Source organism: Molothrus ater, chromosome 4, assembly GCF_012460135.2.
Source record: "Molothrus ater isolate BHLD 08-10-18 breed brown headed cowbird chromosome 4, BPBGC_Mater_1.1, whole genome shotgun sequence".
Taxonomy (NCBI): Eukaryota; Metazoa; Chordata; class Aves; order Passeriformes; family Icteridae; genus Molothrus; species Molothrus ater.
The window spans coordinates 5579363-5605570 of NC_050481.2; the positions used below are offsets into that span (position 1 = coordinate 5579363).

The 26208-nt window shown below is 43.7% G+C and overlaps 3 protein-coding genes across 7 annotated transcripts in view; 1 reads left to right on the forward strand and 2 right to left on the reverse strand.

Annotated features, from left to right (window-relative positions):
- AFG2A (AFG2 AAA ATPase homolog A) overlaps positions 1 to 1560 on the reverse strand; it is a 161287-nt gene extending 159727 nt beyond the window's left edge. Inside the window, 4 exon segments of the mRNA XM_036382982.2 lie at positions 67 to 224; positions 813 to 937; positions 1342 to 1482; positions 1485 to 1560. Coding sequence (XP_036238875.2) covers positions 67 to 224; positions 813 to 937; positions 1342 to 1482; positions 1485 to 1560 — 500 coding nt within the window.
- A 5-nt stretch (positions 1561 to 1565) lies between these two features.
- Positions 1566 to 13572, forward strand: NUDT6 (nudix hydrolase 6; the record flags this gene model as incomplete). Its single annotated transcript, XM_036382664.2, has 5 exons — positions 1566 to 1719; positions 2647 to 2850; positions 7719 to 7774; positions 10175 to 10229; positions 13184 to 13572. Coding segments are annotated over 5 exons (858 nt in total), but the record flags the coding sequence as incomplete, so codon positions are not given.
- FGF2 (fibroblast growth factor 2) overlaps positions 9626 to 26208 on the reverse strand; it is a 45328-nt gene continuing 28745 nt past the window's right edge. For all 5 annotated transcript variants that reach the window (XM_036381708.2, XM_054514516.1, XM_036381709.1 and 2 more), the window contains 2 exons: positions 17779 to 17882; positions 9626 to 14238 (listed from right to left, as the gene is read on the reverse strand). In XM_036381708.2, the coding sequence (XP_036237601.1) occupies positions 14053 to 14238; positions 17779 to 17882 (290 nt within the window). In that variant the 3' untranslated portion in view covers positions 9626 to 14052. The remainder of the gene's footprint in view (positions 14239 to 17778; positions 17883 to 26208) is intronic.

The following is a 26208-nucleotide window of genomic DNA, read 5'->3' on the forward strand; positions in this document are numbered from 1 at the left end:
AACGACAACATTTTCAAGGGATCTGGTCGAATAAAAACCTCAGTAAGGTTATAACAGGTTCCATACCTCAGCTTTACATCGACTTCCTCTGCCTGGATGACTGCACCAGTCACAGGCTGCACAGTGAGGGCATCACCTGGATTTACTTTCAGGTTCTTCTGAGTGGTTTCAGCCAGCCCAATTTTCCCCCCTGGGAAGCCTGGGGTGGGCCAAGCAGTACAGACCTGGGAAGAGTTTTCAAAGCAAACACCTGTTAGCTGAGGTCTTGCCCCTCTCATTTCCAGTCAAGGTAAGCAATGCTTTAATATGAAGGATTAGGTTAAAACCTGGTTCCACTGAGCAAGGCACAATGGGGACTGAGCTCTTAAGATTTGATCTAAGACAATTTCAAAATTAATGGGGTTATATTTTGCCTACAAATGTGATAAAGAATTCCATAAAGACTCTCTACACATTCTGGAGATGACTCAAAAGCACACACTATGCTGATTAGAACAAGTTATGAATTAGTGAAAAGAAAATGAGCAAATAACTATACACTTTATTTGCAAGTAAAACAGATGTGTGTGCTTATACAAGATATAATATACAACTCATTTACTCACATATAACTTATAAATTTATAGGAAAAAAAATCAGCTGCATGGATTTTTTCCAACACGGAGAATAAAGATGCAACTACAGTGCAGAAAACATGGAAGAGCAAATTCACCATCTTTCACAATACATGATCCATGCTTGTTCCATGGAATACAACAGGAACAGGCTAACAGCATGGGAAAAGCACTTATAGGGTCAAGAAAGGGTCTGACCTCCTGCCGCCCATCCGCGGAAGTGAGTAGGGCCGGCCTCCCTATGCAAAGATCCGCAGACTTCATGCTGCTCAGCGACAGCTGCGCCAGCGCTCTGCGCAGCATCTTCGGGACTCTGTCATCTCCTAAAGTTTTCGGGAGGAAAAAAAACCCAGTTTTTTTTCTGCCCTTCCCCTCAGTAACTCCGGCGTTTCCCGCGCTCCCCGGGCAGCACAGCCTCGCCAGCCCTCAGGGCGCCAGCGCTGAGGGAACGCGGCCCCCCGCGAGGCGGTGCCGCCGGCGGGGCTGGGAACACGGGCAGCCCCAGGCTGCCGCCCTTTCCACCGGCATTTCGCTGCCGCCGGCACCCTTCCACGGGGATAAGGGCAGGTTTCATGGGGGCCTGAAGTGGGAGATCCCCTGGTCCCGCGTTCCTGAGCCGCCGGGAGAGTGGCTGGGCAGGGACTCGGATTCAAACCAGGCGCCCTCAGCGCGCCGGGCTGAGGCAGCAGGGCCGGGGCTGCCCGTGCCCGCCTCCCTCACGACGTACCTGCCTCCACCGCGTCGGCGACACGCAGCACCAGCGGCCCGCCCGCGGCAGCTCCGAGGTGGGCATCCCGTGGGGAGCCACCGCCCGCGGCTGGGCGCCCCTTGCTCTTCCTTCTGGAAGAGGAGGCGGACATGCTGCCGGCGGCCGGCGCGGAGCGGTTCCGGAGCAGAGGCCGGCACCGCCCCCGGGGCGGCCGCTCCCCGCCCCGCTCAGCGCCATGGCAGGGCCCGTGGCGGGGGCTGCGGAGGGCGCGGGGCTGGGCGGCCCTGGCGGGGCTGCGGGCGAGGACGGACAAGTTCGGGGGTGTGAGCGTGGACCTGGGCGAGCTGCGCGGCTCCCCGCGGCTGGAGCGGGCCGCCTTCGGGCGATGGCTGCGGGGCAAGTGCCGGGCGGGGGTCCCGAGTGCCGGGGCGGGCGGGGCGGTGTGAGGGGCGGCGGCGCCCGCCAGGGGGCGCTCTCAGCCGCCGCCTTCCCCTCACGGAGCCTGAGCCACGGCCATGGGGTGAAGGGCGCTGGCAGGAGGAAAACAGATCGTTCACAGAACCGTAAAATAGTTAGGGTTGGAAGGGACCCCTGGAAATCATCCAGTCCGATCGCCCGGAGCAGGTGACACAGGAGTGACAAACCGCAGCAGGTGGGTTTGGAATGTCTCCAGAGAAGGAGACTGCGCGCCCCCGCTGGGCAGCCCGAGCCAGTGCTCTGCCACTCGCTGTGAAGTTGTTCTTCCTCGTGTGGAGGTGAAACTTCAGGTGTTTCAGTTTGTGGTCATTGCTCCTTGTCCCGTCACTGGGTAGCGCTGAAAAGAGTCTGGCATCATTCTCTTGGCACCCCCCTTTGAGGTATTTGGATGGATTGATGAAATCCCAACTGAGACTCATCTTCTCCAGACTGAACAGGTCGATCTCCCACAGTTTCCCCTCACAGAGAGATGATCCAGACCCCTCATCCTTTTTGTGGCCTCCACTGGACCCACTCCAGTAGTTCCTTATCTTCCTTGTACTGAGGAGCCCAGAACTGGGCAGAGCACTCCAGAAGAGTAGTTCCCCTGTTTCTCATGACAGACCCTAAATGTAAAAGCTGTCATTTTGCACGTGAACACCCAGTTGTACCACATAAAATGTCGACCTGGCAGCCTCTCGGACTGCGGTGAGTTTCTCACGCCAACAATAGTTTTACCCTGTGGTAAATTACATGAAAATACAGATTTTTGCACATTACCAACGGCTATAGTGTGTGGTAAAGTTTAAAGCAACACAGGCCAAGGGCAAAGGGGTCCCTGACCCTCCTCACTTCCCTCTCTTGCAGAGTCCGTGTCTCAGTGGCGGGATGAAGGCCGGATTGCTGTCTGGCTCCGTGTCCCCATCCTCCAGAGCAGCCTTGTGGCAGTGGCTGCTTCCCAAGGCTTTGCTTTCCACCACGCTGAGCAGGGCTCGTCCACCCTGACGCTGTGGCTGGGAGAGGGGCCCAGCAGGCTGCCAGGGTTCGCCACACACCAGCTGGGGGTTGCAGGTGAGTTACAGGAGTGGTTGCACCCACAGAAAGTCTTGGAGGAGCCCTTAGGAGCCTGTTCAGTAGGAATTGTTCTTCTGTGCAACCAGCACATGGAAACCAGCTGGCTGCTGCATTTTGGAATGAAAAAGCAACCACCAATGTAAAGAAAAAAGCACTTCTCTGCTCTGTGTGCTTAATACGTATATTTGTTTAAACTGTGTTGAAGTTAATGTCTGTAAATGGGGAAGACTTGACCCAAAATGGATTGTTCAGAAGCTAAAGCAGCTATTAGTCTGAATGGCAATGGTCTGAAAGCTGATCTAAGCTGTGCCTAGGAATCTTTAATCCAAACATATATTTTAAAAAAGAAAATCACAAACACCATACTCTTATCCATATAGGCCTCCCACAACCACAGCTAGAAAGTTGTTCCATAACAGAAAATTTCCAAGGAGCTCGACAAGACGGTTTCCCCTCTTTTCTTTTTTATTTTTTCATTCAGCACAGCACAAGGGACTGATGATGAGCCAAAAATACAGTCATCTTGAAGTTAGCTTCACCAAATTCCAGTGGTTTTGTTCTCTCACTCAGCAGAGTTCCACAGATAAGCCATTACCTATCCCATCACTCAGTTACCTGTAACCGGAGATTGGTTTGGAGCCCTGATGTACTGGATGAGGGTTGCATTAACACACAGAAATTACGAGGTTGGGGAGAGCACATCTCTCCAGTTGCAGCCCTGACTTGTTTGTCCTTGGCTGGCAGGGACTCTGTGGGGTGTTATTTCTCTTCCAAGTGGTGTTAAGGCCCATAAACAGCAAATTGAAAAATCTAATTAGGAAGAACTGACAAAAGATGGTTTGTTCTGTGTGGCAGCAGGTCAGGTGAAAGGAAGCTTGGGCTGAAAAACCCTTGAATTACAAAGCAGTGCTGCTGCCATCAGTAGTGGGAGTCTTCGGTTCCCAGGCCAGCAGAGGGCAGGGTGGATGCTGAAGGCGGCCTTGGAGTTTGTCAATGGACATGTTGGAGCATGTTTTCCTGAGGTATGGAGACCTCACCATTAAAATATGTGGCATTAAACTGGAGCAGGACAGTGCATTCTCCTCACGAAAGCACCGGGTTGCTCCTTGTGAGGAAACCTAAGTGAAAGAGAGGTTTTCTGCATAGAACTTGCCCAGCTGAACTGCTGCTTGAAAGGAAATGAGTTGTGACCCTGGTGGGCATCAGAAAGAGCTGTAAGAAAAATCATAACTTTGAAAGACTCACAAATATTGAAAAATACATTTTCAGAGCATAATTTGCAGCTGTGCTTCAAAACACTGCACTTTGCAAGTAGAAAGAAAACATTAAAAAAAACTTTGGTAAGTGCAGGTATACAGATTTTGGAATTTCTTGTATGGATTTTAAAACTGCACAACATACAATGTATGTGTTCTTTGCTACCATTTTTCAAACATGTACGCTTTTAGTCATTATTGGGGTTTTCTTTAAAGGACATAAATACTTCAGGAAAGCATTCTAGGCAGGTAAACAAGTGTGAAATAATGACTGCCACGTGGGGGTTTTTGTCCTTGTTCTGCTTACTGTCTGTGGACCTGCAACACATCCCAAAAATACACTAAGCAGCATGGATACCACCTGGTAGGTTTATTCCATTGTCTTTCTACCTTAGGAGGGAGACCCTGAGTAGTGGAAAGGGTCCATTCTATTTGTAATTCATTTTCTTGAAATATTAAAGTATTTAAATATGGATATTGGGGAGGAGTCAAACACAAGGCTTTCTTTATTCCCTAACCAAAAAGTATTTTAGAACATGTCTGCAGTAAATAAAAGCAATTTTCAGGTGAGAGTCTCCGTCCCAAAGCTGTGGGCAGTCAGTGAAGCGCAGGAGTCAGTCCTGTGAGCATCCTGCAATGGAAAGCAGAGATGTGGAGAGTGGTTGGCTGGCCAGCAGGGAGCCAGCACAGGAACAGGGAGCAGGTAGTGAGTCTCATTGCCAAGTAGACCAGCAGCTGCTTTTCCTCCTGTCTGGAGTTTCCCACGCAGCAAAGGCAGCACAGCCAGGGCTTGTGCCTCTGGACCATGCAGCCAAGTGATGACAAAGGTGTGAATAAGCGGGGTCAGGTCATGTTTTACCAGACTGGATCAGAGTGGCCAAGCAGAGAGTAGCAAATGTTACTCATTGGGCTTGGCCATTATTGTTCAGAAATAGTGGAATGTGTGATGTGTCTTCCAGCTAAGTTACTACATCCGTTTGTAGGCGGCAGGATTTTCCACATGTGTAAAGATACAGAGGAGTCTCTGGTGTATGAAGTGATTAACGTCTTTTTAAAAAGCATTTCCAAAATGCTCCACCTCCGAGGAGGATGTGGCCTGCCATCCACAAAGTGACATGTTCGTAAATATGCAACATATCCACAAAGTGACATGATTGTAAATATCCAATATATCCACAAAGTGACACGTTTGTAAATATGACATGTTTGCAAGTGTGCAACAATGACATGAGAGACAAGCTGAGGAAGGAAAGTAAAAAGAGAGGAAGAAATGTGAAAGGCATTTTCTTCCCCCTCACAAAGTCTACAAACCTTACAACACAGCTGTTATTTGCACTGCTACCACCTTAATGCACTTGTTAAAACAAAGTCCTTGGAGTTGAAGGACTCCAGGAGGAGAGCCTACACACACATAGGATGATCACCCTTGGCCAGTCCTGGTACTTAAGGAAATCTAACCTGAGCAGCTGCATTACTGTGAAACTGCACAGGAAGATGGAGGTGGATAGGTTTGATAAGCCACTTCTGAAAAGTGACTTAAAAGTAGTTCCCAAGTTGTTTTACAAATACCTGCTCCTGCCTGCTGATGCTTAGAGTGCAAGCAGTGGTGTCTGCACTCATTCTGTGGTTGACAGGTGCATCTCAACACTGAGCATCTCTGCATGCATTTTTACATCAGTCATAAATAAAACAGGTAGGATAATGATATTTTTCTCCTCCATTACTCATTATTTGGAGTTATCTAAGGGATTCTTTTTGGTTTTTAAATGCTTTTCTTGCCTGTTCCCCAAAAGAGAACCTTCAAAACCAAGTGGTATTGTAATAGTGATTACTTGGTTGGGTTTCAAGTATAAACCTTTCCAGAAAGTCATCCTGGCACTGGATGAACTAAAGCTCCAGATACCACATTTGTAGCAGGAGGGAGAGTTTTAAGAACCACAATCCAGGGCAGTCACTCTAATCTCACTGATGGCAACCACGTGTGGCCCAGCAAGGGAACATGAGACCGGGCAGCAAATCCTGTTACTGTTTTTTCCTCCCTCTTGCTCTGGATTTAGGTATCCCCTAGCAGAGATTCTGATCACCTCACTGGGAATTTCACTGCCAAAAATGACATTCACAGGCTTCAGTTTCAGGGGAACAGAGGAGAGCAAACACACTTTCTGTTTGATTCAAACAGCAGTTTCCTGCCTTCACCAGCCCTCCCTGGTCACAGCAAACCCTTTGGCTGAGGAATAGCTTTTCTAGAAAACAAATCCTCTAATCACAAACTTCCTCCTGCTTTCCTTTTGTTGCCTCTTTTAATCATTACAGTAGTTGAACTTGGACACTGCTAAGTATTTACAGGAGGAATGAAATCATGAAGTCACAAGCCACGGGGAGGCAGATATGTGACTACCCTCCTAAAGCATGTCCTTTGACATATCTTGAAAGAAGACTGGTACTTCATCTTTGAAATATCCTCCTACACATAACTCTGCCATGTATTATTAAAAAACAGGATGTTTTTAGCTGGACGCTCACTCCTTAATAATTCCTTCCTGTGGGTATAGTTCCCCATAGCATTTTAAATGCACATGTCATCACAGATGTGCCTGTATCCTCCTCCTCCTCCTCCTCCTCCTGCTCTAAAATGACGCGAGCGTTTTGTTACCGTTAACCTCTAATTTGAAAGCCCTGCATGACTGATGTGGAAAAGATCCTGGTAAGCTGCACCACAGCACTCATCCTGCTCACCACAGCGCTCTTTAAAATCTGAGAAAAATACCTGTTGTAAGGGAAGGACATTTTTAAAGTATGACCAGTGAGTATGACATAATAAAACATGAAAGCACTTGGGTTCCAGAAAGTAGAAAAACTTGTAATCTGCGGGAGAAAGTCATGGGCTGAGCATGAGGACTTAGGGAAAAGCTGCACTTCTCAGTCAGACAGGTTTTTTCATCAAGTGGAAGTGTCACTTTTCTGCTTGGAAGCAAGACTTTTTGATGAAGAAGTTGACTCAGATTATGGTGCAGTTTTTGTCATGAGTTGTTAGCTGGGTAGTGCCATTTCAGAGACAGTCACACAGCTGAACATTATCTATTAACCCAAAACCACTTAAATCTCCACTACAGCAGGTGGGGGCTTTGTCATGAATTTCACTGAAGAAACATTCATCCCCCCCTTAAGGGTGGCTTCTCAGCCACAGTCACTGGAAAATTCTCTGCTATTTGAGGAAGATTACAGGCCTGTCTCTGCTGAAATGAGCAGCTTTGCCAGATTGTTTGGGTAACCTTTTGATCTTGCATTCTTTAGTTCTGATATTAACACAAGCAAGTTTTTCTTTTCATTTCTTGTCTAATCTGGAACTTAAAAGCTGCAATTATTTATCTCGGTACTGCCAACTTTGAATTTTTATATGGGGTACTTAAGCTCTTTGTGATATTTTATTGTGCATCCATTTTCCACTGACAAACCACTTTGTGATTCATCCATATAAACCTTGCTATCTGTACATTAGCAAAACATGTTAAAACATGTTATACTTATCAAAACATGTTAAATTTTGGTTGTTAGGATTGAATGACTTTGTCCAACACTTCCTCTTTTTCAATATTTTTTCTATACCAGGTGCTGTTCTAGATGAAAGCACTGGAAAGGTGTTGGTTGTACAAGACAAAAATAAGGTAAGTTTGTTACAGGATTATAAAATAGAGAAGTTCATTTAGATAAGCCTATTCTGTAATATAAAACAAAATATATTTTATTTTTATTCCAGTCCAAAATTGTGATAGTAAAAAGTTACTTCCTTTTAGAAGTGTCTTAAACACATCTAGCAACAGATGGCTGAATTCCATATTAAGGGGGAAAAAACCAACTCTAAAAATCAACAGCTTTGTTATAACTGCAGATTGATTCAGCAGAACTAAATATCCTTCCTGTTTTGAGTTTTCTGTTTTCCCCTGTAAGTGACCCAGGAGTTCCTGATCTTTGTTTGGATCCATGCAGACCTCTGGAAAATCCCCATGGCTTGAAACAGATTTTGAGAGAAGGATTCTGATTTGGTTTGGTTTCCAAAATTCCAGGCATATCTGTGGCTTTAAGCGAGCAGTAGCATGGCTGGCCATGACCTGGAGACCACCTTGGCCCAGCAGGTGCACAGATCTTGAACTCCTCACACACGGAAGCGCCCGCCCTCACTGCGGAGGATGCCAGAGCAGAGCAGTGCTGTGGTGAGGGTGGCTCCTGTGATGTGGTTTGAGGTCACCGAGCAGCCATCTCTGACATATCTGCCAGCCCCTGTCAGACTGACCCAGGTTCTAACTCAGCTGCTGCAGAAGGCTCTCAGGCTTCAAGGGACATGTAGCCTCCATTATGCTTCCATTTGCAAGTTAAAGTGTTTCATGATAAAACTGCATTAATTAACTCTCTGAGAGAGTGAGATTATTGCCATTTTAACATGAAACAATCAAAGCTTATCTAGGTGCACTGAAATATACTTGGATGCATATTTTTCATTTTATACAGTTAAAACTCTGCTGGAATCTCACTGGCTGCATTCTCCTGTCTTTCCTGAAATAGCTACTAAGACTTTTCTCCTCAGGACCCAAGAGATCAGTTCATTAGGACCTACAACACAGTTAATGAACTTCAGTGAAAGAGTGCTTTCATAGGCAGGTTCCATCATACCACATGTTGAGTTTCTAACACAAAAGACAAGGGTATTTCTCTTCCTCTGAACTTGTTTCCTGTAACTAAAAGATGTCTATTTTTCATTTTTGTATTTTGTATTTTTACTTGCAATAAATTAAAATGCTGATGACTTGGTCTTAGGAGGACTTTCAGGCAATTCAACAATTACCAATTAAAGCATAAACCTGCCTCTCATGCTGTAGACTCCAAAAGTGGTTCCAGCTCCAGAGAGTCTTCAGGGACAGAATAGCACACTGTAAACATTAGAAACATGACATGTATTTACCCTTTTATACACAGAAATATAAATGTGCATACTTACCTCTTAGTAAATATCTTGAACAGATATGAGAGTAAAAAAAAAAAATAGTAACAGCTGTTGGAATTTTAAAGAGTTGTTTTGGTTTAATTGTGACAGGACAATTCCACAGCACACAAAGATTTCCAGGAACTAAAAGTTAATCTGAAAGCCAATAGGCAAATATATGTGTTTTCCATCTGCACTATTTTTAATCTATTACTTTAAATTCTTATCCAAGCCCTTTAAGAATGCCCAGGAAAAAAAAAAGTTTTCCAATGTAGTCATTAGGGTTTCAAATCACTGGAAAGCACACAGTTTCCCTGCTATGCTGCATAGACAAAAAAAGCTTTTTTTGGGCCAGTGTGCCTTTTTACTGCATTTATTTCTAGGAGAAGGGTAACTTCTTCCTACATAAACTTTTAACAAGGAAAGAAATAGAAAGTACATAGAAGTAAAGGTAAAGCCTACAAATCTTTGTGCTCTTGCCAGAGGTGCAGGGACTGGGACTCCTTTAGCAGCGTGAGTAACAACACCAAGCCTGCACTTCACGTTTTAATATTGAACTTTATTGTCAATAAATGTTTCTATACATAAATCACACACAAGCCCTCATTTCTTGTATTCCATGAAAATGACAAGTTACACTAAATGATCATTACAGACACATCTTAAAGCCAGTGCAGTATAGAACAGTACAATCATAATACCTGTTTACAAGATTAAATATATATACATTTTTAAAAAGCCAAAACAATGGAAGTAGAATACATTAGTGATTAAATATAAGATTATATAGTCTATAGCAGCTTTAAAAAAAATATTCAACTACTCTATCTAGCAGCAACATTGTCTAATGACTGTTAGACAGTTTGTATTTTCAATCAGTAGGTGTTTTGTTCCCATAGTTCTTACAGACTGTAGCTGTCTCTAATCATCCTGTCAGCAGGAACAAACAAGTTCTACTTACTGATATTTATAAAATAACAATACTGCAACTTCAACAAAAAAAAAAGTTTGTGTTAATTGTCTCCTTCTTATTAAAGAGTGCAACATAGGCTGACTACTTCATTAATGGATTTTTCCTCCAATACAGACTATAAACGCATGGAAATTTCCAGGAGGTCTGGCTAATCCAGGAGAAGACATTGGTAAGTCCTATGAGAACAAGTCAGCCATCAACAGAACTATAAAGACATGAACACCACTGAAATACAGCATGACCCACATTGCTCCTGTGATGGATTGTTTCCTTGAATTAATGGGGAATAGATAGAGTGACACAATCCTGGGACCCTAATGCTAACAGGGTAGCATGTTCAGGACAAAGAAGTTTTGTGTTTGTAACATTTACTCTTTTCCACACTTTCTTTGAGTGCATGAGCCCAGCTGTTTCTGTAGGCTGGTCAGATATGCTGCAATATGAGCCAGAGGTGCAGAGGATTAAGGTAATCCATATATAGCCCAAATAAAACTGAAACAGGGAGCGCTCAGCTCACACTGGAATCCAGGGCAGTGACCTCAGGGATGGACTGAGCAAAAATTTCCATTCCAATAAATGCACTTGCTTCCTTCCATCCCCTTCACTTGATTAGTTTGAACCAAGAGCTCCTCGGCACAGGGCCCGGCTGAAGTGCAGGGCCTCAGTCTTGTGGGCACCTCCTCCCAACAGGGATGTGAAGCACTCCTGTGGTAGCAAACAGTGCTGGACTGAGGAAACTTCTCATTTCTCTCCAACACAGCACAGCTGATGAGCACTGCTGCAGTTTATCCTCACAGGTGAATGAACAGGGTGTTTATGACGAGAGAAAATTTGGGTTTTTTCTCCTTGTATCTCAGCCCTTAAAATCGTGATCCATAGGCTGGTTACTTAAGCTGGGTGTTGAGCCCAGGCTTCCTGACTGTTCGTACCTTAGAAATACCTCCTGGTTTAGCAGCCTCCCTACAACAATGTGTGGTGGGGTTGTATTCCAGTTATTATTTCAATACATGGAGAAAGTTGCTGGTTGTCAGGATATGGCTGAGTTTGGTTTTTGTAACTCATGAGTCATGTTTTAAGTCTTTCTGTCAAACCTGGTGATGGAAATCCAAAATATTTGCTGGACAATGTAATGTAACAGGGTGAAATGGATCCACGTTTTCAAAAGAATCCCAAATGCCATGGCTGCTGTCTAGCCAGGCTCCTTCTCACTTCTAGTGCCAGCAGCAGCAGGATTTTTGTACCCAAGGGAACAACAAATGACCAGCACTGGCATTCCAGTGGGACTCCCCAGAGTGATACTGCTGCAGAGTACAACAGCAGCCATCCCTCACTTCACAGGTGAGATTATGGCTGGAGCCTGGACTGAAAACCACCCAGGAGAAAAGTGCCTTACAGCTTCCCTCCTGCCACTTCTAAACTACAGAATAATAAAAGTTACGATTCTCTACATCACATCTTATATTACAAAAAGATATAAATTAGTCAAGCATAAAATATAATAGAGCCTCATTTTCCTTTTTCATTCTTACATCAAACCTTAAAAACACAAGTCACTCACGGGACTAAATTTTAAATTACAATTAAAAATTGCAATTACATTGCTTAAAATCCTTTGGTTACATGAAGTGACAACATGCTTGGCTGCCTACTTAAATGAGTGCAAACTGACTCATGCAAGTGACACCAATTTCATAATGCAGATTAAGCAAAGTGCACACATTTTTGTATCTGACAATTTCCGAAACTCCAGGCCTAGTGTTCCTTCTAGTTTAATTGTCATTAGATATTTTTATATATACACACATTTAAATAAAACGGAAACAGAAAATGGCACTTCATCTAAAAGCAAAGCTCAAAGCTTAAATGAAATCCATCATTACTGCAAGTTTCTTAACCACAGCCTGCCTCAGCATTCCTCACGATCTCAGTTCACTTCTGTAGCCCCCTGCCCACTAACAAAACCACCTGCCACAGGGAGTTTCTATTTCCAATATCTGAAACTACCCCTGAAACATCTGCTTTGTTCCCCTCGGACTTGGTAAGATGCAAGCCTTCACAGGATGGTGAATCTCTACGAGTCTTTTAAAATGCATTTGCTTTTGGAAGCAAGCCAGCACACATTCCTTACTGAAAATGAACTAACAGGAGCAGGTAACATTGCACAACAGTTCTGGACATTGACCTCTCAAACCAGAGACGACCAGGAGGTTACATTATTTTGGGAAAAGCCAGTATTTAACCTACCAGTACTAACCCCAGGCAAGAGTAGGATTTGACTAAATGAAACTGCAGACTTTGGAGAAATCAGTGGAATATTAAAAAACTTCTTAGGGGCTCTTCAATTTGTTATTGAAGAGAAAAATATCTCTGGAGGAGTCCTGGATGGGTGGGTGGTTCTCTGGCTGTAATTGCAGCACACAGACCCTGTAGACCCTTAAAGTTCCTGCTGCGTTTGTGGTGAGGAATGTTAGCACTGACCTCACTCTGGCTGGGGCACACAGAATGCACACATGCAGCACAGATGCAGCATGTTTACAGCACGTTTCCTGCAAGAACAGGCTCTGGGCTGCACTGGTGCTGTGGCATATTTGAAATGCCACCTGACTCCTACGGTACATCTTGAAAAGGATCTGGCACCAACTTTCACTTTCTGAAAAGAATTCTACCCATTTTGTTACCCCTTGGAGTGAAGTGCAGTGAAACGGATCTGATCAAGAGGTCTGACATCAGTACAGGTGCAGCTGCACGGGATCTGAACCCGAGACTGGGCAGGGGCAAGGAGAGGGATGGGGATCCAAAGGACTACAAAGACAGTGCAGTGCTGTCTTGGTTTAACAGATCAGTGGAGCCATCAGCCATCAGTGTCCATTACAAACCACACCCTGCACAGCATTACCAAAGTAATTCTGTAGGATATACACAGGAAAGGCACACAGCAATTACTGTTGTTTGGGAATCAAAATACTAGCTTATCCTTGTGTTGTAAAAACATACCTACATTCTGAAAACCTTATGAAGCAGAATAGAGAACACGCTGCATAGGAGGCTTTCCACCTTTCCAAAAGGTTTAAGGAGTGCTAAGTTACTCTCAGATGTACTGCAAGGATTGCTCTTTCCACCCAGGAGACACAGCAGTTCGAGAGGTTTTTGAAGAGACTGGCATCAAGTCAGAGTTCAAGTCCATCTTAAGCATCAGGCAGCAGCACAAGCACCCCGGAGCCTTCGGGAAGTCGGACATGTACATCATCTGCCGCATGGAGCCTTCCTCCTTCCGCATCAGCTTCTGCCAGCACGAGTGCCTCCGCTGCGAGTGGATGGACCTGGAGGAGCTGGCCAGGACGGAAAACACCACGCCCATCACCAGCAACGTGGCCAAGCTCTTACTGTTCGGGTACCGGGAAGGGTTTGATAGGATTGACATAACCATGAGGGAGTTCCCAGCTGTCTACACAGGCCTGTTCTACAAGCTCTACCACAGGGAGCTGCCCGAGCCCTACAGAAACATGACATGATAGCAATACATTTCACATTTCCTTAGAGTAATAATTTAGAATTACTGCAGTGTTGAATATTATAGTTATCTGTGGACTTATTTTTAGGTAATTATTAGAACATAATTATTCTCTAATAAGCTAAGATATAAATTATTTTTAAAGGTAATTATTGCTATGAGTGTGCATCAGGTTTGGTCTCCTCTACTCCGTAAAGCAAGCATAAGGTAAATAAAATACATAGGTACCTAGAAGAAAACAAAAGTGTTACTGATCCTGAAAATATATTCTGCGAGTCATTTTACCTCCACGCACACAGGCACAATAGGTTTAAAGAGCAATATAAAGACAGTATGAAACATTCATGGTTTAATCTGGTATCTGCAAAAGTAGTTATAATATCAGCAAATAATTGCTTATATTTGGCTACTTCAGAGAGGAGTAGGAAAGGCGACATCTTTAGTGCTGTGTGGCACTGGTGCTCAGAATCTGCCATGGAAGTCAGCTTTTAGCAGACATGGGAAGGAAAAGGATAGCTTTCTGTCCAGGTCCAGTTTTTGGTCCAGGTTTGTACTGTCCAGTTCTTTTCAGTGCCACGTACCAATCCGAGTATTTCCGTGAGCGGTAAGTGTTATAGTTATTGGATTCCAAACGTTCAAAAAAGAAACATTCTTCTGTTGCGTATTTCTAAAAGGGAAAAGAGAAAGCATTACTGGTGTAGCACCACAAATCAATTCTTCACATTCTGGGGACTAACTTAGCAAGAATGTGAGCCCTAACTTTGGTTTCAAGAAATAGAGATTAACTGTTTCACAACTGAACAAAGATACTTACTGTGAAAATGTTGTTAAAAACTTAAAATAAGAGGTTCTTACCTATGGTTCGTTTATTGTCTCTAACACAGATTAAGTAGCTTTTCATTTCCTTTTAATTACTGAAAATGTATAAAAGAAGCCTTTAAGAACAAAAACGTTAAGCAGAATATAGACAATTCAGTACAATTGCCCAAGCTGGGAATTCAGGTAGAGGCACATCAAAAAAGGGTGGAAAAAGAAAAGTCCTTATTTCTCCCCAAAGCATATGTGACAGCAGTGCTTTCCTACAGTCTGTTGTCAATGTAAGCATTTTGACATTAACCCCATCATTAGGGTGACAAATGACAGCTCAGGCTTCACGAACTGTGTATTCCTTAACATCCCCCAGAGGTGACATTTCAGGAGCTGCACTGCTGTCTAGCAAGAGTGTGATGCCAGCCACTGCACTGTCAGTCTCAGCACCTGGAAAAACTCTGGATATCTGTGGCTTTTCCTTTCAAACACACTTCAGTCCAGGCTGCATCCAGAGTGCAGATCTGACAGTAGAAGCTTTCTCAGCACCTCATGAAACACCTGAACTCTCCTCAAACTAAATGCAGGTTATTTTAACATTCTTTGAGCACAATTTGAATCCCTAACATCAAAAGACAAGAATTTCCCTTTGAGTCAAGTCCTTCAAGTCTGGCAAAACCTGGCTGATCACAGCAAAGCCACATAAGCATGACAGAATGAACAGGTCATATTCTCAAATAACAAATTATTTATCATAAAATACAAGTCAGTCAAAATTCTTCCTTTGATAGGAAGTTTGGGAAATTTCTTCATTAAATTAAATAATCACATTTCACTCCATAAAGTGAAATTAAATAATCACATTCACTCCATAAAGTATTTCATTCTTACAATTAAACTGGAAAGTCAAAATAAGCCATATCAGATGGGAAATGTTTCCATTTTTTCATCAAAACTCTGCTGGAACAGATGCATTTCTGCACAAATATTTTCAGTTAAAAGAGCATTTTCCAAGGGGAGGTTTTGACTATCTGCATTCACATCCAGCCATTTTCTCCAGTGGTAGAGATCACCTCTCCCCCATGACTGACTCTGTTAGTAAGGAACATGAAAATGCTCAGTTAGAAGCTGCATCATCCACATTTCCACACAAGAACACGACCCATTGCACCCCCACGCAGGTCACCAGGGTGAGCAGTGGTCCACGGCTGTGCAATAAATCATCCTGCAAAGGCCAGCTCAGAACAAACCCTGCAGCATGTCTCAACAAGTAATTACAAAAACATCCAGCAAGATGAGAAACAGGCCTGAATTCGAATTTGCTAACATATTTTCAAAAATGTTAATTTATTTGTAAAACAAGGACACTACACAAATTGATCCTGGACATTGAAAAGCAATTAAAAAACCCCAGACATTAAAAAGGACAGAATAGTACTTGAGTGACTGATTAAAGGACTAAATTATGTGTTTAGAAATCAAAGTTCCATCATGTTTTGAAAGAAATTTCAGCAGTGTTTCACCATGTGCAGTTCACCGCAGACATTTCCAGTGCACACTCTGCGAGCTCTCATGAAACACAGCCCTGCTCTAACGAACAAGAGACGCGGGCAATTAAAACAGTTTCATGAATGTGTTTAGAGGCAGAAAATGGTAAAGGCACAGCCAGCCACAGACTGTTGGAAGTTACAGCGCAGAAATGGAAAAACACTGCCAGTGCTACAGAAAACAGCCATGAAATTGCAGCAGCGTTTGTTAGGCTGGTTAGAGAAGAAAAGTCTGAAAAGAGTAAAGTTTCCACCTTTGAATAACAACAATGTTGCGTGCAGCAAACATGATTCAAGTAATACCCATTTCCAGAAACAACACCAAAGAAAAAAAGTTTTACAAGCTCAAGTGAGAAGCACAAAGTGACCCAACTTTACATACTCTGAGAAGTAATTCCGAGTGACTGGGCGATACTTTACAAGCGTTTCGCCTTGCAGGAACTAAGCAAACAAAAACTGCTGCAAGGGAAGCGTATTCTACAACCAAACCCACCATGCAGCAGCAGGTCAGAAATCCCAAAAATAAACACACCCCTGTGTTTGTGTTTATAATTTTACAAATGGTGCTAAAGCCTATTTTGACCATTCCCCGTCACTCAGGGTACAGAGTGCTATTAGAATGGGAAGCCGAATGCCACCGCACCAGCACCACAGGAAATTCCCAATTATCCTTAACTCAAGAATAGCACAGTGGACAACTCCTCACATTTTCTTCAACTGAGCTGTCACACAACATCCGAGTAACTTGAAGCAGGTTCTTTAACTGCATTCCCGAGCCCACACGAAACTCCCTGGAGCCAGAACTGAGGAGCGCCCTGGGGAGCCCTGCTCCTGTAAAACTACTTTCAGTCTCATTTCTTGGAGGCAGAGGGGAATCAGAAATAATTTCTGCATCCCCAGCACGGGTCTTTCATTAGCTGCAGTTCAGCCAGGGTTAGGAATGCACGTTGTTAGCCCCAGCCACGGAGCGGACTTGTACAGAGGCTGAATGGGGCCGTGCAAATACACAAAGCACCAAGGGCGATTGCAAACCAAAATTCTGGCAGGCTGGATGCCCTGGTGCTTCATCAGGCACTGAAGGATATAAATGTGGATGAGGGATTTACAGTGTCTAGGTCTCATAAGCAAAATTAATGTAACTTCAGCTCTTAAAGCAAAATTTATCATTTGGCTCAGAGAGACATTAACTGTCCGAGTCTGCTGCACACACTGGCTTTAAAACACAGTTAAAAATTCAACTGATACCAATAAAATACACAGAAGTTTAAACTAAACTAGTCTCACTGGAGAGCAGCTTAATTTATCCGCACTTATATAACTTTTAAAATTTTATCATCACATTTTCAAAAACATTTTTCTTGCCAATTTTCTAGTTGGGAAGTACAAGTGCCCAAAAAAACCTTGATTCTCTACAAAGAGAAAATGAGAAAATAATTTATACAGATTAGTATCATGAAAGTCATTTTTTAAAAGAAATTGGTTTTACTTTCCCCTTCAGAGAGGTCTTTTAAAATCGCTTTATGTGCAAGTAAGTGAAAGAGGAAAAAATTACTCCTGAGGGTAAAAAGGCAGACACTTTACTCTTCATTTGTTTTTATAATTTCCTGATCACTGTGATTTTTTCCCTCTCAGACAAGCCATTCCTGTTAAATTTTGCAGCTCCTAGGTAGGGCAGAAATACCCAACTCCTCCTAATTGCTATTTCAAGTAACTGACAGGAGCTGTGTAGCGCTCCTGTCTCCTGATAAATCCCACCCCGAGCAGCTGAGTAAGTCCTGCAGGAAGAGAGGCCACCCCACACAGAGCAAGGGCAGGACACAGCAACAGAGAGACAGCAGGCAAGTGCTGCTTACCAAGGCCAGCAATCTGCCATCCTCCTTCATGGCCAGGAAGCGATTGGCACTGACACCTTTGATGGACACCACTCCTCGCTCCTCCGCCTGAAGCTGCAGCTTGACTGCGAACGAAACAAAAAAACAAAAAACAAAAGGCTTCACTTTTGTTCACCTTTTTCAGCCGTCGTGGGATTGCAGCAGGCAGCGCTTCAAAGCCTCCACCATAGAAAGCTTCAGCTTGCAATGAAAATGGTAAATTTTCAACATTTGGCTTTCTGATCCCATTTTTAGAAAGCACATAGCTACTTTCGAATTTGCAACGGCGAGATTGAGTTATTCCATCTTCATTTCGCATAAAGGCAGCTTAAAACCCATGAAATTCCTTGAAAGACCACTTAGGGCACAGGCAACTGCTCCCAGAAAATGGAAACTTTTCATGGCAATTTTTCCAGAGGTATCTCTCAATGTTTGCAGAACAGCATCGGACACTGAACGCACACAGCTCTGTACAGGCAGACTGTCAGCGAGCCTAACTGAGACTGTCCAGGTCCATATCACTCCCTAAGGGTTCTGGCAGATCCCAACAGAAAACATCCATTAGTTTACCTCATCCATCCAAGAAGTGGGTGGAACAAACAAACAGAACTGCAGCAGTAGGTGAAGGCAGCAAAGGCACAAGAAACAGTGCTATACAAAGCAGGAACATGTCTTGCATCAATTAAAAGAAATCAAAGATTTCATAGAAATGAAGACCTGTAAGGTCCTATCACACAGCTTTGAGCTACTACCTGTGAATAATTAACACAACACAATTGATTGCTGTAGCCATAAATCAAACCCAGCAGTTTGGATGAAAGCTTCCCCTTTTGCCTGCCTTTGCCTGTTGTATACAATGTCTCAGATGAGAGCTTCCTTCACCCACCTGCTTTGGTTCAGCAGGTCCTTTATTCCATTTGGAGATGCAGTTTTAAATAGCTTGAGCTTTTCAGCCATCAGAATAAATGCCTGAAGTGACTGTAAATTTTGGAGAAGGAGCATCTCTTCAGAGATTCAGAGATAGGTTCTTGCTTATTTGGCTTTTTGTTGAAGGGAAAAAAAGACAGCACTGAAGAAACCAACTGAAACTCCAACACCAGGAATACAGGGAACATACAACTGTTGGGATAATTGCTGCAAACCCTTTTTCAGGGTAAAAGTTAAAAGTCGGGCACAATTTCATCTCAGAATCAAGTATCCAAAATATAGTGCTCATAAGTTATGAGGCCAAAATCAGACTTGTGAACAGCTCCAAACACTTTGGTGTAACTCCTTAGCCTCTGGGGAAGCAAGAACGTGGAAAAGTGCTCTGGGCAGGGACTGTGGGAAATGGACTTCTGAGATGTGCCAAGCACACAGCTTTCACCACACGCTTAACAAGGAACAGCTGTGGAACAGCTGAAAATTAATATTAATTACTACAGTACTGACTTATTATGCTTCATGACTTTCTCTGGACAAAAATGCTCATCCTACAGCATCCCACCAGGCCAGAAGTTCAAATTCTGTAAAAATAAACTTCTGGTAAAGGTTTCTAAGTCCTGTAAAAATTTGTATAGCTTGTGAAAAGAAAAAAAACAAACACCCAAGGTATTCCTGCAGAGCTTGAAAAGAGCTGCAATACTGAAAGCTCCAAAAGGAAAATCAGCTTCACTGGGTTTTCCTCTCTAACCCAAAAACACGTGAACAAACAGAGCCAGAACAGTACTGTGAGTTTTTCAGGTTTCAGTGTTATTTTACAGCTTTATTAATGCAGTGAGTATTTGCCACAGGGTTACACTGAACTGGAGATACCAAGATACAACACAGCCTTACTGATCAAACACATTTTGACTATGTGATCATCAGCAGAAGTGACAATTTTAGGTTTAGCTCACTGCCACTAAATTGGTTGTAAGAGAAATGTATCACTTGACACGATGATCTGCTTTTTTTACAGTCTTTGGTCACCAACAGCAACAGTGCAGACTCCATTCATCATTTCACATCTACTTGTTTTCAGCACAACTGAACCTCATGACCCCATCCATGGAAGTCAAATAATTAAGACATTTGTAGCCCAAAAAAATGTAGCAGATTGTTGTGAAAGAGCTCATTAACCAAGGGCTAAAAAGGCCTGTTTTGCCAGATATTCTGGCCCCTCTAGCATGGCAGTGAGTTGTTTCTCTGTTCCCATTCCTGCCCTGCAGTCCACAAGGAACACCAAGCACAAGGCTCTGCTCAGTGCCTGCTGGTGTTGTGAGAACACAGAGCTCACCCGCTGAGCAAACATCCTCAGGACTGGGGCTAAGTCATCATCAAGTTATTAAATTAAACAATAAAACCATCTCAAAGGACCCAGGAAATTTACAGCTCCTATTAAAGACTTGCTTTTCTATCATAATAAGCTTAATAGAATCATTCTGCTGAGTAAGAAGGAATGAATTGCAGGACGTGCATTTGCACTTTCACACCAGCGAAGAAACTCTGAGTGTTGTAGCTCGAGTGAACCTACAGCGCCTTCCAGTCATACAAAAATGGAGAGAGAGGGAATGTTTTTCCCAACAGTACACAGAGGTCTGTTAGAGATTCATATTCACTGATGTTCTGGCTGAAAAACACCACAGGCTATACAGTCCAACCCACAGAAACCAGTACAATCTGTGGCACTAAAGGAAGCTGGAGCGCACTGCAACAGGCACCGAGATGTTCTTTCAGAGGGTATGTGGCCAGGACAGATGTACAAGCTGCATTTAGTTAGGTTAAACTAAACAGTGTATTTCAGAGAGTTACAAATGGGCATTTATTTCACAACTTGGAGAGACTTTTCTAAGAATATGCAAGTTGAAAAATGGTATTTAATAGCATTGTGGTTGGCAAAGTTTCAGATTTCTCTTAAAAAATGGATCTTCGTTTTCTTAGATACCTCAAAAAAAATTATTTCCAAGGCACTTTTGCACAGTCCAGTGGAGAAAATAATTTTGAGGACAAGTAGCTAGACAGGAAAGCTGTTAGCAAATGCAAAAAATAAAGAAAACATGAACATTTTCCAAAAGTACTTTTATTGTCCTGAGCACTAGAACTGGAAAATCACACGTACAATGCAAACTCTCAGGTCCTTTTACAGGTCTAATAAACCAAAGCTTTAGAGTGGCCCAGACCCAGGAACTGCACAACTTAAATGGTCCCAAAAGGTTTCCCTGCTATGCGTCATAAACGGTTTGGCCAACATCTCCTTCAAAATGGGTTCATTTCAAAGACCTGGGCAAAACCTACCAACTTAATACTTGAGGAAAACAGAGCTGCACATTCTGGAAGTTGCTCACTGCTGAGCTGGTACTACCTTTTGACTCCCAGTGGGAATCTGCTGGCAAGCCCTTCGCCCGGGGCAATCCCTGTGACCAAAGCCACGTGCTGGTATTTCACTCACAGCAGCTGCACTGGCTAAGATGTTCTGGGGCAGGAGAATGCCACAGGATTAGTAAGGAAAAGGGAAAATAAAGGTCACAGGGAGGAGAGAAAGGGACAGAAACACGTCTGGAATAAAATAAGAGGCAAACAAAAAGAGCAAAGAGCAGTGAAGACAGGGCAGCGTTAGGGCAGTACAGGAGGGTGCTGTACTGGAGCATGAAGCAAACACACATCTGAAGGAGGTGGAATTTGAGGATGTATTAGCCAAAGGGATTAATAAAACCCCCATTTTCCTACTCCACAAGGAAATGGGAATTCTAACCACTATATGAGAGAAACCATGAAGTAAAAACCAACTATGAGCTTCTGGCTTTGGATGCATTTACACACCAAATAAAGGTTCGATTACAGCTTCAGCTGTATTTTCTCTGTAACCCTTCTAGCTAACACCCTACAGACAGCCTTCAGTGCAGTCTAGAGCTACAAGTATCATCCCCAGTGTCAGCATCACACAAAACTCAGGTCAGAAGGACTCCCTCTAGTCCAGCCTCCTGCTGAAGAGACTCCATCACTTCACAGTGAGAACCCTGCCTGCCACACTGCAGCAAAGGAAGCAGCTCACAGCCTGGGAAGAGAGGAAAAATTGGATACTATTTCAACCTCCGTTTTCACTAACATACAGCTGCTTTATTGGAACAAAAAGCAAAACACCTCTCACTCAGTTTACGAGAAGGGACAGTTTCTGTACCCCCAAAAATCCCAGGCTGCACGTCTCTGGATCAATGACTAGTGTTACTACAGTCTGCTGTGGAAAAGCTCAGCCCCAGCCAAAGGCTCAGGGCCCATCTCCAACATATTTGCAGGGGCCCTGTAAGGAAAATCCTTCCACGAGGCCCCCGAGTGACAGCGCGGTGAAGCTGCTGCGCCAGCTCCCACTGCCCATCCTCCCGCACCTCCGTGCCCACAGGAAAGCACAAAGCAGCTGTTCTGCAGCCTCACTGCAGAGGTGGGTCAGCTCCAGGGGGAATAAGCATCAGAAATGCAAGGAAGTTCACAAAAAACGGGGGGAAAGTAAAACTCAACAACATTTTGCTAAATGCAACACCCTACAGCCGAAGTCCCACTCCTGCATCCTCTGTGGCTGAAGCTGGCCATTCCTGCACGCTCAGGGGCAACATTATTCCCAGCCAGGTGTCCAAGCAAAACACAAGGAATCAGATGTGCTTGCTCCACACCTAACAGGACAAACCCTCCCAAACTCAGGGGCTGGTTCAAAGCTACACATGCATTTACAAACACACATTAACACCCCCTTCTGGCTTTTCCTGTCTGCTGGATCAGATCCAAACCCCAGCCTGGTGATGCCTACTGTAACTTTCTCTAAGAATTACAAATATCTTTGTGTCCCTCTGCTCACATCAGTCTCTGACAGTTTCTGATATCTCTTTCTCAAAGGCACAATTAGCAATTTAACATCTTCTGCTATTTGATAAGCACTGACATACAAGGCATCCCCGGCCTTCAGACTGTGAACAAGAGAACAACTCCTTGCTCGCTTTCATACACCCGTGGTAAAAGTGAGCCATTGCCAGAGTCACTGATGCAGACATTGCCTAAAACCTGGAACACATATGGGACGCCAAAAGGAGAAATAGAGAGGAGAAACAACCAGGAAACCTTAGCAGGAGAGGTGGGCTGCTAATAAACCAAACCATCAGAATTGCAACAAAAACAATCAAGCCAATGGAGTGTCAGGACGAGAAACAGTGAGTCACGCTCCCATACAAAGGCACATTTCTTTGCTTTTGCATGACAACATTCTAAGTGTATCTTTTTCCTTTTTGCCAGCCAGAGGCATAAAACCACTCGCAGACAGACCCAAGGTGTCCAAAATGTAAACATCTACAACAAAAATACACACTCGTGAAATGCAAACACTTCAGGAAGTTCCGATTACACTTAAGAGTAAACCAATGCTTAAAGCAGAACAGAACTTGTGTAACTGTTTAAGCATCAACCCACTATGGTAATCAACCACATTAACATGGACATTCTCAATTTCTAAAAGTTTTCACCTTTTTAAGTAGTACAGATACTGAATACAATGGAAATTATTTCCCTATTCAGGTTCTCCACCTAATTCTGATTTTTACCTTGACCTCGATTGCTGCAAGTACCCAGTTCTCCCTAACATGCGCCTATGACACTGGGAATCCTCCCCATGAAACACTGATTACCAAACACACAGCATTCTCTGGTGCTCCCTATAAATTTCATATAAAAGACAGTAAAGTCATCATGCAGAACAATCAATAATTTCAGAATAGTGTGAGATCCAACACTTCTGGCGCCAGTGTGACACTGCTCCTTGCCTGTGTGCCCACATGTAAAACACGCACAGCCACACTTTTCCACTTCTCACAGCTTGCATAATCTGGTTGATCAAACCTAGTCGAGCCCTTTAAAAGTAAAAATGTCATGCAAAAGCAAATCCAAAGTTTGGGAATTCTGCTTACAAAGCACAATTTGGGCATTTTGTGCTGCCGAGTAAAGTAAACAGGGATTGCTTCGCATTACGAAAGGATTTCGTACGCCAGAAACTCCAAGTCGCTGTCATGTAAAACCCTTCTAAATGCTTTCTGCCACACTGTTTGCTGACTCCTTGGATTGCAGATGAACTGATGCATCTTTGAAAGTCAAGAGGGCAAAAGCAAACTGAGAAAATTCCTAACTTTACCAGAGAAGAACTTCGTTCCTTACTGGGTACAGGTAATAAAGCTTAGTCTCCAAATTACCATTATTTTCACCCCATATTCTTGATTTCGAAAAATGTTTCAGGGTTGCCTTATCAAAAGAATAATGCATGCCTGTTCACATGTAGCTTTTTTAGGACTGTTCCCAAAGGGCTTTTCTTAGCAAGGGTAAGGTATGCCCCAGGTTGTTTTCTTCTGCTTTCACTTCGTTCAGCATTGACTGAAGTAAATCACAGAATAACTAAGGAAGGAAATCACAGAATAACTAAGCCCTTTTGGGTGCTGAACTTCAGAACAAAGCTGGTGCAACTGTTCAGCCAACACAGCCATGTCAGAAGACACGTACAGAACTTGCAGAAGTTCTGCTTTATGTTTACTCTGCGTTCACTCATCTCCTTGTAGCTATGACCTGTTTTTCACTTGCAGCAAAACAAACACATAAAACCAGGGACAACCCAAGGCAAACACGGGAACAGCATTTCAGAAGACAGAGAAGGTAAAATGTGTAATTTTTAGAAGGTATTTTCTAGTGTTCCTCCTCCAGGTACAACTCACACAACTACTCAGTACTTCAGGGCTGTAACTGATGTCGGAGCAGCAACACATGAGGTGAAAGGCAAAGGCTGCCAGAGCAGTGGTGAGACATTGCTGCCCCATAGGCTCAATAAGCCTCAGTGTCACAGCTGGAAAGGAAAAGCTGGATTTTAGAAATGCCAAGAAGAATAAGTAAATGGGATTTCAGAGTTTGGAGCACAGTGGTGAAAAAGGAACTCTGTCAGGCACCCAGGATCCAGAGAGATGGCAAAGCTGAAGGGGAGGAAGAAGGAACAACCCTTATACAGAGGAGCTCCTGTGAATTGAGCTGCCTTTTACAGCAGATTGCCCTTAACCTGGCCAAAAGGTTGAGATTGTGATTATGCTAGGTTTTTACTTCCCCCATCTCCAGTACCAGTGAAACTGAACTGATCATTGAGACTTTAATAAATATTTTTGCAAAAAGTAAACAATTTTTAAAAAAATTTAAAGCCATACACGTGCACACAAAGCATAGCACTGGTGCCAGCACAGTTCTTTACTGCAAGGACAGTGCAAATGCCACAATAAGCAAAAAGTCTTACTTCATAGTCCAATTTCATCCCCTTCCATCAAGCTGTGTAACCACCCTGTGCTGACCTTTAAATAAAGCATGCACAGGGGAACGGCAGGAGCTGCAGTGAAGAACAAGAGCTGTCAATCACTGCTGACCCAGCACAGTAATGAATCCCAGTCTTCACAAAAGGGCTCTAATTTGCTTCTGAATGCAGCCCTGCTTAAGTAAAGAATTTTCTTTGTAAGAAACCAAATTCCTTAACTGAAAATAAATCACAGTGCATATTAGGGTAACACTCCTCAATTTTATTCTGAGTACATTTGAACTATGCTAAGAAGGGATTCCTGACAACAAAAGAGAGACCCTTGGACCTCCTGCAGCTTGAAAGAACCTACCTGACTCCCTGCTGCTTCAGCCTGCCCACTGCTAGTGCCCATACCCTGGTTTAGATCTATGGGATGGTTTCAGTGCCCACACTGCTCCAGACAGCTCCTGCAGTACAGCAGCTACAAGCACTGGCCATCAAAGTGTCTCACCTGCCCAACAGGTCTGTGCAGCAGGATTCCCTAAGGGACTTTTCCACAGAGGTGACAGCCCCTACATGGCCACTGGTAGCTGCTTCTCCACACTTACACGTGCTCCTGGTTTCCTATCCACCTCTGTTCCCACACATACCAGCAGGTCCCACAGGTAACTGCACACCAGGAGTGTCAGTCTCTCCATTGGTCTTCCCAGAGTTGTGGGACTGTATGAACTTTCTTTGTAATACAGTCCCAAAAGTACTATTCTAACCTGAAATAACAGGGGTGACAACTGCATAGACTCTGGTAATGCTTTTCAAGACATCCATCTGGGAAGAACTTGTCTCCTGTCCTGCATTTTAACAGACGAGGACATTGCCTCACAGGACAGGCAGTGACAATCAGCTGCCTCTGGAGAGGGACACTCCATTCCACCTACCTGGCACCAGCTCTGGCACTTTTTTGGCATCTCAGTGATGGATATGTGGGGTGAAAAATAAAGACTTCAAGATTTTTTTCCCCAATACCCAGAAACGCCGAGAAAAGATACCAAAAAATTGATGCTAGTTGCCAGAGGTGCTGCAGATCTTCCCCCAAGCACAGATCCAGATGCTGTGATAACTGCACACTTGAGTATGCTAAGGACATCCTTTAACAG